The 12,323-nt window shown below is 48.1% G+C and overlaps 2 protein-coding genes across 4 annotated transcripts; one reads left to right on the top strand and one right to left on the bottom strand.

Annotated features, from left to right (window-relative positions):
* The first annotated feature begins 27 nt into the window (after nt 1-27).
* On the top strand, nt 28-8,844 carry esf1 (ESF1, nucleolar pre-rRNA processing protein, homolog (S. cerevisiae)). 2 transcript variants are annotated; one of them, XM_030350990.1, is made up of 14 exons: nt 28-176; nt 794-1,144; nt 1,852-2,111; nt 2,833-2,946; nt 3,736-3,848; nt 4,213-4,365; nt 4,830-4,944; nt 5,099-5,288; nt 5,822-6,007; nt 6,323-6,444; nt 6,555-6,657; nt 6,789-6,865; nt 7,482-7,634; nt 8,104-8,844. In XM_030350990.1, exons 2-14 carry the CDS (start codon nt 832-834, stop codon nt 8,419-8,421), a joined length of 2,217 nt encoding a protein of 738 aa, XP_030206850.1. In that variant the 5' UTR covers nt 28-176; nt 794-831; the 3' UTR covers nt 8,422-8,844. The 2 variants fall into 2 exon arrangements, with proteins under 2 accessions (XP_030206850.1, XP_030206851.1); XM_030350991.1 differs by having other exon boundaries at nt 107-176; nt 798-1,144.
* Nucleotides 8,845-9,012: 168 nt separating this feature from the next.
* Nucleotides 9,013-12,066, bottom strand: btbd3a (BTB (POZ) domain containing 3a). 2 transcript variants are annotated; one of them, XM_030350997.1, is made up of 5 exons: nt 11,916-12,066; nt 11,324-11,571; nt 11,067-11,157; nt 10,798-10,916; nt 9,013-10,549 (listed from the first exon to the last, which is right to left on the bottom strand). In XM_030350997.1, the coding sequence occupies exons 2-5, from the start codon at nt 11,488-11,490 to the stop codon at nt 9,517-9,519; spliced, it is 1,410 nt and encodes a 469-aa protein (XP_030206857.1). In that variant the 5' UTR covers nt 11,491-11,571; nt 11,916-12,066; the 3' UTR covers nt 9,013-9,516. The 2 variants fall into 2 exon arrangements, with proteins under 2 accessions (XP_030206857.1, XP_030206858.1); XM_030350998.1 differs by having other exon boundaries at nt 9,517-10,549; nt 11,967-12,045.
* Nucleotides 12,067-12,323: the final 257 nt, after the last annotated feature.

Raw genomic sequence — 12,323 nt, 5'->3', positions numbered from 1 at the left:
TGCTGTACATGTATGTCATGCAATTGTTTTATAGATAGTAATACAAATATATTTCTCCTTGTAGGGTCAGTTTGTCCCATTTCTCTTACTGTACTAAAATGGGCGGGGCAGAAAGGTCAATGAAGTAATGCATGCCGGGAAAACACGTGTGTAAACCATCAGAAGAACACAACTTGGTATGAAAATTTAGACACGTTACTTTCCTGACTGAAGGATTTATGGATATAATGTATTTAAATAATATGGTATTATGTGGTGTTGATTTATGTTTCACTCCCTCCATGTAAATGTTGCAAACCCTTTTAACAGTTAGATGCTAAACTAGCGTAATGTTGTTTCGCTCTGTCTACAATGTAAATCAGCCGGATCAACGTTACCGAGATATAAGCAGAAGGGCTGTGTCTTTCCCCGTTAAACGGAAAGGTTGATCTCTTACTATCTGCTACACTTAGGTACTGCATTTATGTAAACTTCCAGCCTGATCTGATAACGACAACAATCATCCTGGTATGATAAATACCAACCTGATATAACTACTATGATAACTACCAAACTGATTCAACTACTGATAACTACAAACCTGATGTAACCACTCTAGGATTGCTATCAGCCTAATATAACTACTATGATAACTTCCAACCTGACATAACTACTATGATAACTACCAACCTGATATAACTACTATGATAACTTCCAACCTGATCTAACTACTATGATAACCACCAAGCTGATATAACTACTATGATAACTACCAACCTGGTTGAATTCCCTGTATATCTACCTGTTGTTCCAGGCAGATAGTCACCTGTTGTCTCAGGTAGCAGAGTCGTCATGTCGAATAAGCCCAACGAGGATGCGCGGTTCCGCCGGGTGCAGAAGGACCCGCGGTTCTGGGAGATGCCCGACCGGGAGAAGAAGGTCCAGATCGACAAGCGCTTCCAGGCCATGTTCAAGGACAAGCGCTTCCAGGTGAAGCAGACGGTGGACAAGCGGGGCCGGCCGGTCAACCACACCGCCAAGGAGGACCTCAGGCGCTTCTACAACCTCTCTGAGTCTGAGGGCGAGGAGGTGGAGGAGCCGGGGAAGAAGGAAGGAAAGAAGAAGGTGGCGGTGAAGACAGGAGCGCCGTCCAAAGAGGCAGAAGGTAGGTTCTTACTCAGTGGCTCATGAGAGCAAGTCAGATAGGAAGACAACACATTATAACTGTTGATTTCCGCTAGTGTACCGTGTACTGGCTGGTGTTGCTTCACTCAGTGGGGCATGTTGGTGATTCAGGGACTTAACAAAAGTTGTTTGCATGTTTGGGATTCAGGGAATAAACAAAAGCTATCAGCATGTTGGTGATTCAGGGACCAAACCAAATAGCATGTTGGTCTGACCCAACTGAGTGGGTCGGCTTAGCTCAGGAATGGTTGCTAGTTCGATCCCCAGCTCCTCCTAGCTGAGTGTTGATGTGTCCCTGAGCAAGACACTTAACCCCAACTGCTCCTGACGAGCTGGTTGCATGGTTGACTCTGCCGTCGGTGTGTCAATGTGTGTATTAACCGATGTAAGTCGCTTTGGATAAAAGCGTCTGATAAACGCCCTAATTAATTGGTGATTCAGGGACTAAACAAAAGATGTTAGCATGTTGGTGATTCAGGGACTAAACAAAAGCTGTTAGCGTGTTGGTGATTCAGGGACTGAACAAAAGATGTTAGCGTGTTGGTGATTCAGGGACTGAACAAAAGCTGTTAGCGTGTTGGTGATTCAGGGACTAAACAAAAGCTGTTAGCGTGTTGGTGATTCAGGGACTAAACAAAAGCTGTTAGCGTGTTGGTGATTCAGGAACTAAACAAAAGCTCTTCCCAGTTGAGGAAGGTGAGGAGGACGACTCTGAGCTGGAAGGAGGCAGTGCTGATGAAGAGGAGTCAGCGGAGGAGGAGTCTGGTTTGGACTCTGGTTCTGAGGATGACAGTGAGCCCGACCTGGCCAGGGGGGTGGGCAACGTTGAGACCAGCTCTGATGAAGACGAGGAGGAAGATGAGGTGGAGTCCCTCCTCCGACGGGAGGAAGAGGAGATCCAACACGACTGGGGTGACCTGTGTAAAGACGCCCCCCGTGGGGAAGAGGTGAGAGGTGGTTCCCAGATGGGAAACTTTCAGATCGTGGGTGGCAAATACATAGGGGAGGGGGAGGGACCATTCTGGAGAGATGAGGATTGGCCATGGCTGAACTCTGCCAATGCGGGAGAGACCAAGTTAAATGTCAATGCACTATGGGTGAAGTGGGCATGTCAGCAAGTCTGCAGTCAAGGCTGCAACACAGTTAAAGGAATCTAAACAACAAAGAAGTGAGCAGATTGGCCTGGCCTCAGTATCCGACTTGTGGCTAAAGTGGCAATGCAAATGCAAACTATCTTCAATTAGAGAAAGGATGGGAGGTATCTTTCGCTGCAAGGAGAATGTATACAAAATCCTTTTCAATAGTTATTATATAAGGTTTATATAATTTGTATATTATTGTTTCCATTCATATTTCCATGAGAAGGAGTCTGTGTGTAGGTTTATAACCTGGATTAGACAGGTTGTCTACTTTGCTACAGTAGTGTGTGTGTGTGTGTGTGTGTGTGTGTGTGTGTGTGTGTGTGTGTGTGTGTGTGTGTGTGTGTGTGTGTGTGTGTGTGTGTGTGTGTGTGTGTGTGTGTGTTAGGGCCCGGCTAGCTGTGTGTAACCTGGACTGGTCAGGTTGTGTATTTTGCTTCAGCTTTGTGTAGGTGTGGCCCCGGTTAGCTGTGTGTAACCTGGACTGGTCAGGTTGTGTATTTTGCTACAGCTTTGTGTGTGTGTGTAGGTGTGGCCCCGGTTAGCTGTGTGTAACCTGGACTGGGACCGCCTGAAGGCTAAAGATCTGCTGGCTCTCTTCAACTCCTTCAAACCAGCAGGAGGGGTGGTGCTGTCAGTCAAGGTGAACCTACTGCACAATATATACACACTATTACACAGAATGACACACTATAACACACTATTACACAGAATGACACACTATAACACACTATTACACAGAATGACACACTATAACACACTATTACACAGAATGACACACTATAACACACTATTACACAGAATGACACACTATATACACACTATCACACAGAATGACACTCTATATACACACTATCACACAGAATGACACTCTATATACACACTATCACACAGAATGACCCTCTATATACACACTATCACACAGAATGACCCTCTATATACACACTATCACACAGAATGACACTCTATATACACATCACACAGAATGACACTATATACACACTATCACACAGAATGACACTCTATATACACACCATTACACAGAATGACACACTATATACACACTATTACACAGAATGACACTCTATATACACACTATTACACTCTATATACACACTATCACACAGAATGACACTATATATACACAGAATGACACTCTATATACACACTATTACACTCTGTATACACACTATTACAGCATATATACACACTATTACAAAGAATAACATTATATATATATAAAACACATTATTAAACTATATATACACACTATTACACTATATTTACATACTATTAAACTACATTAGCACACTATTACACACTTAGTCACTACATTTACATACTATGACACTACTACGCAACACTGTATATATATATCATCTATACAATGTGTATAATATATCTTAACTTCTTTAATCAAATGTATATCCAGATCTACCCGTCAGAGTTTGGGAAGGAGCGCCTGCAGATGGAACAGAGTCAGGGACCTCTGGAGCTGCTGGTCAGCCTCCCTGAAGACCCCGAGAAGGACTCGGAGGAAGAGAAGTACCACTCCTTTATGCTATTGAATCAACTCACTTAGAACTTAAGCAACATACATTGTGTATACGTAGGTACTATCTATATGCTCGTATATAAAAAAGGAATTTCATCCTCAAACGACGATGACTACAGTGGTGCTGCTGGGTTTCTTACGCTCTGTGAGGAACAAATTAAATCAATGGTGAACAAGAATACCTGGACATCATTAGTGATAGAAGAATACTCTCACATCAATGGTGAACAATAATATTTTGACATCAATAGTGAACAACAATACTTTGACATCAATAGTGATATAGGAATACTTTGTGCTCAACATGAATGCCGATGGGTCAGCTGGTGCGTGACGAGGTGTGTTCTGCTGCAGGGTGCACAGGGAGAAGCTGCGTGACTACCAGTTCAAGCGTCTCCGCTACTTCTTCGCCGTGGTGGAGTGTGACTCTGCAGAGACGGCCGCAAAAATCTACAGCGAGTGTGACGGCTTTGAGTACGAGAGCAGTAGCTCTATCCTGGACCTGCGGTGAGTCAAGAACAGCGACCAGACCAGAGACCAGAGACTATAGACACTAGACCAGAACTATAGAGTCTAGACCGGAGACTGTAGCAACTAGACCAGAAACATAGAAACTAGACCAGAATCTATAGAAACTATCTACCAGTGTGTGTAGACGGTGCTCTGTCTAGACGGTAGTTTGACTTGCCTGTGTCTAGACGGTAGTTTGACTTGCCTGTGTGTAGACGGTAGTTTGACTGTCCTGTGTGTAGACGGTAGTTTGACTGTCCTGTGTGTAGACGGTAGTTTGACTGTCCTGTGTGTAGACGGTAGTTTGACGGTCCTGTGTGTAGTCGGTAGTTTGACTGTCCTGTGTGTAGACGGTAGTTATACTGTCCTGTGTATAGACGGTTGTTTGACTGTCCTGTGTCTAGATGGTAGTTATACTGTCCTGTGTATAGACGGTAGTTTGACTGTCCTGTGGGCACCAGTTTCATTCCAGACGACGTTGTGTTTGATGAGGAGCCCAAAGAGGTGGCCACAGAGGTGGAGCTCACCACCTACACCCCCAAAATGTTCACCTCCTCTGCTGCCGCTACCTCCAAGGTATACTCACTCACTCATTCCCACACACACACACTCACTAACACACACACACACACACTAACACACGCACAAACACCAACACACGCACTCACACCAGCACGCACACTCACACAGACGTAGCCAGGTGTTTGAGGTGGAGGTGTTCCTGCTGCAGGTGGAGGTGACCTGGGACGAGACGGACCATGACCGCATCCAGGCCCTAAACAGGCACTTCAACAAGTCTGACCTCATGGATATGGACTTCAACGCCTACCTGGCCTCCTCCAGCGAGGAGGAGGAGGAGCAGGAGGAGGAGCAGGCTGGAGCAGTGGAGCCTGAAGAGAAGGCCGAAGACAAGCCGGCAGGTAGGGACCTTCCAAACCACGACACTAGGGTTTAGGGTGTAGGGTGTCCTAGTCCAACTATAGGTGTAGGTTGTCCTAGTTCTACTATATGTTCTATATACGTTTTCCTAGTCCTACTATACGTGTAGTTTATGGGGTCGTGGAGCTACGAACAAAGTGATTGCAGAGAGCTGGCTCTGTAAGGTAGGGGTAGAAGAACAATGGCCAATGTATAAAAATAATACCATGAAAATATGAATCATCTCATGCCACCTACTAGGGGCGTGGTTTGGAGTCTGTCCACCAATAAGGAAGTATCAGAGTCTGTCCCGTGTCCACCAAAAAGTGTGTGTCGGAGTCTGTCCACCAAAAAGTGTGTGTCGGAGTCTGTCCACCAATAGGGAAGTGTCGGAGTCTGTCCACCAATAGGGAAGTGTCGGAGTCTGTCCACCAATAGGGAAGTGTCGGAGTCTGTCCACCAATAGGGAAGTGTCGGGGTCTGTCCCATTGCTAGTGGGAATAATAACTCATGCCTTGTCTACTTCCTGTTCCAGGGGGGCAGAGGGAGGGGCCTCCAGTGGAGGAGGAGGAAGACAAGAGGAGGAGACGGAAGAACAACAAGAAGAAGAGTGGAGAGGAGCAGATCGCCCGCTACCGAGAGCTGCTGAAGGGCATCCAGCAGAAGGAGAGTCAGCAGAGAGGAGACAATGAGATGGAGATGGAGGTCTCCTGGGTTCCTGGTAGGTAGACCACCCTGTGGTAGACCCCCTCTGGGGCACTTCATCTAGTAGACCAACGTCTGGTAGACCCACTCTGGGGGACTACATCTAGTAGACCACCCTCTGGTCCAGAACATCTAGTAGACCACCCTCTGATCCAGAACATCTAGGAGACCACCCTCTGGGGCACTACATCTAGTAGACCACCCTCTGGTCCTGAACATCTAGTAGACCACCCTCTGGTCCAGAACATCTAGTAGACCACCTTATTGTCAATGAGGGCGGGAGCGGGGGAGAAGGTGGGTCTCCATGGCAACAGTGTCTCCATGGCAACAGGTCTGAGGGAGACCACGGAGAGGCTGGTGAAGAAGAAGATGGAGGTCCAGGAGCAGCGGACCCCCTGGGAGGACTACCTGGAGAAGAAGAAGGAGAGGAGGAAGCAGAGGAGGAACCAAGAGGTGGGGCCTTTGATATGTGAACATAGAGGAGGAATCGGGAGACGGGGGTGTTTGTGTTGTGTGTTTGATGTGGTTATACACACACAGCAACAGCGAGTCTCTTTCCCCAGGGGGAGGCGGAGTCCAACCTCGCTGATGAAGATGATGAAGATGACGTTCCGTCAGACGTGGACCTTAACGACCCCTACTTCGCTGAGGAGCTGGGCGCTTCAGGTACCTCGTCAGCAACAGCCAATCAGACTGATGAGTCCTTCAGCAGGACTGAAGGTTATCCAGTAAGCATCCATGTTGAACCCTGCTGACCCGGCATTAACTTCCTGTCTGGTTGGCTCACCTCCTTGCAGCAGGTGTAAAGAAGAAACCAACGAAGAAGAAGGAAGAGGAGAGTTCAGAGGAGGATGAAGAGCTGGAGAAGAGAAAGGTTTCAGAACTTAACAATATAAAGCTGTGTTTTCTAAAAGCCGCAGGAGAAGTAAAACGGTGTTGTATGTTTCAAAATGCCCCAAATAAGCCGCTCTGTAGTACAATCCACAATGCTGGCGTGAACTGTTCAAATAGTGCAATATTCTTGGTGGCCGTGCCTCGTTGCCGGTCCAATGATGGTTGAGTTGGCGTCCATGAGTAATTGGAGACGATGCCGATCCAAGCTATATTAAAACCCTGAACTTTTTGATCGATTTAGTAAAAAAAAGGACTCATGGACTGAGCACATTGTGGGAAGCGCTGAAAAAATGCTGGCTTTACATTGTGAGGGCATTAGGAACTTCATGTTTTAGCACTCAAACGCAAATCACTGAAGAAAGCGCCAAAGTCTTTGTGTTGCATAATTGACCTGATAGCCGCTCTGGAAAATAAGCCTCGAGCGACAGAATCGGATACAATCCGTGTTTATATTTTCAAAACAGACGGAACAAACCATAATTCTGCTGTATTCTAACAACTGAACTAAACACTGTCTGTGTCTGTCTGCCTGCCTGCCTGCCTGTCTGTCTGCCTGTCTGTCTGCCTGCCTGTCTGCCTGCCTGTCTGTCTCTCAGGCGGAGATGTCTCTGCTGATGGGAGATGATGAGGATGAGAAGCACAACCATTTCAACTTTGAGAAGATCGTTGAGCTGCAGAACCTCAGCAAGAAGAAGAAGAAGAAACTACAGAAGAAGAGCCAGGAGGACCTCCCCAAGGACAACTTCCAGGTCAGCGAGATCATCAATATCATCAGATGAACCATTTAAATATACTATGATCTGCTGCATGGGAAACAAAACATGCAGAATATCCAATGTAAAATATACTGCAATACACTGCGATAGGAAATATACCATGAATATACCATGTATAATGTCTAATCTAAACTTTATAATGAAATACACCATGTATAATATCCAATCTAAAATATACTACTAGCATACCTTTATAATGAATGCAAAATGTATAATAAACAATCTTTAATGTACTACTATATATATATAAAAAATATACAATATATGATGTACCATAGTAAACTGTAGTATCAAATATATAATTTAGTCAAAGCTGATATTTTCTGATCTGTCAGATTTACATTTAGCAGACGCTTTTATCCAAAGCGACCTACAATAAGTACATTTGTCAGAAGAAGGAGAAACAGATCAGTTCAATGTGTGTGTGTGTGTGTGTGTGCAGGTGGACGTCGCAGACCCCCGGTTCCAGGCGGTGTTCACGTCCCACCTGTTCAACCTGGACCCGTCGGACCCCAACTTCCGGAAGACGCGCGGCACGGACACCATCGTGGCCGAGAAGCTCCGGCGCCGTGCCCAGCAGGAAACGCACCGCCGCAGGAAACAGGAAGTGCCCACGCAGATACAGGAGGCGGCGGTGGCGGGCAGCGCTGCGGGCGGCGCTGAGAAGAAGAGTCTGGACCCAAGTCTCTCTCTGCTGGTCAAGTCCGTCAAGAACAAGACCCAACAGTTCCAGGCCGGCAAGAAACCCAGACTCATGTAGGACCCCCCCCTCCTCTCCTCTGTCCTTGGGGAGACACCTCCTCTCCTCTGTCCTTGAGAACACGCTTCCTCTCCTCTGTCCTTGAGGAGATGGCCGCAGCAGGTTCTGGTCCAGACCGGTTGGTACGGCTGATCAGAGGACCATCTCACCTGGACCAAATAACACGAGGCAAACTACGGCCTTCGTGATGTCATCGAAAGATGGATTACAATGATGTCATCTAAAAAATGTATTAGAACGATGTCATGCCAAAATGGATTAGAGTGATTTGGTATAAAATAGGATTACAATGTCATATGGGTGGATTAAAACATTTAAGGATGGATTCGAATGATTTGGTATAAAATGGATCGATTTGTGATCTAAAATAGGATTACAATGTCATATGGGTGGATTAAAACATTTAAGGATGGATTCGAATGATTTGGTATAAAATGGATCGATTTGTCATTTTAAATAGGATTACAATGTCATATGGGTTAGAAACATTCAAGGTCGGATCAGAATGATGTCAGGTAAATAGTGATTGGAATAATGTTCTGGTTTTAATGTAACATGTGGTTGTAACAGCTGTGTTGAATAACGAGCGACTGTAGATAAATATTTCCTTTATTTTCAACGCTGCAGCCAGCCAACCAGCCACGCACCAATCACCACGCAGTACCCACACAGCCACTGGGAAACACATCACACTGGCTATCAGCACGACCAACCTAAGATCAAACAGAGCAGGAACTGTAGTTTGTAAAGGACCGTTTTGATGAACTAGTGGTGAGAACATGCCCCCAACAACTAAGAGGAATTATGCTTTCCTTCACTCCCCTCAAATGTTCAAATTCAAACACAATAATAACTGATAAAAAAAAGGATTTGATCCTGAATATCAAAATGAGCAGCAACCTTGATGGGTTTAAGCCCCATCTGTCATGTGGCCCCTCCTTTAGGAACCTCTGGAATGTAGTCCAGTCAAGCGTCAATGTGGACATGAGAACTCGGGTGTGGAATAAGGCTAATAGTGTTATTAAGGCAGTGCTTTAGAGTTTACACTCGGGTCCCCAGACCCCCCCCCCCCCCCCCTTCTAGTTGAGACCATCCTCAGGCATAGAAGACCAGCTCGGGGATCTGCCCCCCCTGGACCCCGGTTCCGTTGGTACTGTCCGAGGAGCACTGGAACTGGAAGGTGACCTTGCCGCTCTGCACCTCCGTCACGCCCTCCTGGCCGAAGTAGCTGAGCTCGTTGCCGTCCAGGACCACGCTGGCCGTGTAGAAGGCGTCCGGCTCCACCTGCACCGGGTACTCGAACCACACGGGGAAGGTGGTGCTGGAGCCGTCGGAGAAGTACTTGACGACGTTGTGGCCCACGGTGGCGCCCTGCCGCTTGAGCTCGATCCGGGCGCCGTACTCGGCCGAGCCGCAGCTGGAGCCGTACAGCCCGAAGCCCGCCACGAAGACGCGCTTGTCCACGGCGAACTGGATGCTGTCGCAGCGGCCGCGGTAGCGCCACTGGTTGCTGCGGTAGGCGCAGGACTGGAAGCGGTGGCAGCGCTGGGCGGGGAGGCCCGGGCGAGGCGCGCTGCAGAACAGCAGCTCGGGCTTGTTGAGCGCCGTGAACCACAGGAAGAGCTCGTTGGTCTCGCCCAGCGTCAGCAGGCCCGACTGCGCCGGCCCGTTGGCGAAGTCGTCCAGGGGCATGCTGGGAAGGCGCAGCAGGTAGACGGCCTTCCCCAGGACCAGCCGGCGGTTCTCGGCGCTGGGGTCCAGGTCCCGCCGCTGGCACTCGGCCTCGGCCCAGCCCAGCGCCGCCTCGAACACCGTCAGCTCCTTGGCGTTGAGCGTCTCCCGCCGCAGGATGCTCTCCAGCGTGCGGGCGTCGATGTCGCAGAAGCCCTCGGAGCGGAGGGCCAGCTCGGCCTGCGCGTCGATCACCTCCCAGCAGCGCAGCGTGAGCTCGGGCTCCTCGAACAGGCAGCTCTGGGACAGCAGCACGCAGGCGCTGCGGGCGCTCAGGCTGCCCTCCAGGAAGGACACGCAGGCCCGCGCCAGGTGGGGCACCATGTACTTCTTGGCGGCGTACAGCGTGGCCAGCACCGTGTCGGCGCACAGCTGGATCTCATCGCAGTAGATGTACCTGTGGAGGGGAGAGCACACCTTACAAACTACACCCAACAACGCACACCTCACACCCCCCCGCCCCCCTCGCAGTGCTCCTGCAACATGTGACGGTAGAAGACGGTGGAACCGAGGAGACGGAGAGGCAGGAGGGCAGGTGACGTGTGAAGCCAGTTGTTTTGCTGGGAGTTTGTCGATGGTGTGTAATGGTGTGAAAGGGTCACTGGTATGAGTGTATTGGTGCCGGTCTAGGGGAGGAGAACCCACTTCAACATGGCCAGGAAGGACGGCGGCTCGACGTCGGGGATGCGGATCTCTCCCTGGTCCTCGGCCAGCTCTCCGTAGAACATGGCGTGGAACACGGAGCTGCCCACCGCCAGAACGTACTGCAGGACACAAGAACCACAGTTACACAGAACCACGGCAGCAGAAGCATAGTTCCACAGAACAGAACTACACACACCATGGTGCATGTAGCTACTAGCGTGGGGTAAGTATCCAGGGTGGGGTAAGTGACCAGGGTGCTGCAGTCTGACCTTGTGTCCCGGGACCCGCTGGGTGCTCCCCGGGGGCCCGACCAGGAAGAAGACGTCGGCCATCACCTCATTGTTAAACATCACAGAGTTCCTGGGGTTGGGGGTGGGGGTACAGATTGGTCATTAAGGAAAAAAGTAGCGATGGGAGGGCTTCTTGCCCTAGGATGCATACAGGTAGACATTGGGGATGGTCCAACACCACAACCACTACACTAGTGAGCCCCCCTAGTGAGTCTTAAGATTCAGGTCATCCCCACCTCTCTCTGATGGTGGGGTAGAGGCCCTGCCAGTGAGGGCCCTGTCCCGTGGGGGAGCTGCTGTGGTCAGTCCGGTTCTGCTGCTGGTTTCTGTTGGGGGAGGAGGAGGAGGAGGCGGGGGGAGAAGGAGACAACTTGTTCTTGGAGGGGATGAGTTCGGCCGCCATATTGGCCCACTACTGGTCCACTGGGCCGTGCATAGTGGGTCCCGGGAGATGAAGTGATGTTTCGTTCGCTCAGCGAGGAAGCTGAAAGAAAAACCAAGTGCATCACGATGTCAAGTCTTTCACAAACCAGGTGTAAAAAACCCGTGCAGGTTTTTGATTCCTGATTTGCGGGCAATGTTCTAACTTCTGTTCGAGGGGTAAAATAAGTTTTGCACTGAGATCAAATACTTGTGAATGTAAATGTTAATGTATTCCACTAAGTTACAAGTAATCATGATTTATGTAGAAATGTTAATACTTTGTTAAATATTCGAATCTCTAAGTTTAAGACATTTTGACAATTGTTTTTAACTTTAGCTTTATAGCTATACATGTTCAGAAATTGAAACCATAAATAAAGAATAGTGTAGTTCCGATATCAATACCTTTAATCCGAAAGAGAGTTCATTATACAGGAGGTTGTAATCTTGTTTTACCTCCGGTCTCAGTATGGAAAGATTTGTTTACTGCAGAGTAGAATAAGTTTTCTTCCTCGCCTTTTCCTACTTGTGACAAACAAACAACGACCCCTGGCGGCGGGCAGTGCTACATGTCTCCGCAGAGATTAAATAATTGTATGTAACCTAATAACCTTACCTCATATATACTAGAACATTTTTTATCTATCATCGGGTGTTTTTTTCTAATATAATTGTTACATTGTAGACAATATAAAAATTGTCAGTGTACATATAGCAAGTTAGTCTCAGTGAAACCAGCGGTCAAGCGTTTTACGAAATGTAGCCCCTATGCAACAGTTACATAGTTATTATACTTCATTATAATCCAGTATG

Source organism: Gadus morhua, chromosome 3, assembly GCF_902167405.1.
Source record: "Gadus morhua chromosome 3, gadMor3.0, whole genome shotgun sequence".
Lineage (NCBI taxonomy): Eukaryota > Metazoa > Chordata > Actinopteri > Gadiformes > Gadidae > Gadus > Gadus morhua.
This window is presented reverse-complemented; position numbering and strand designations above follow the sequence as displayed.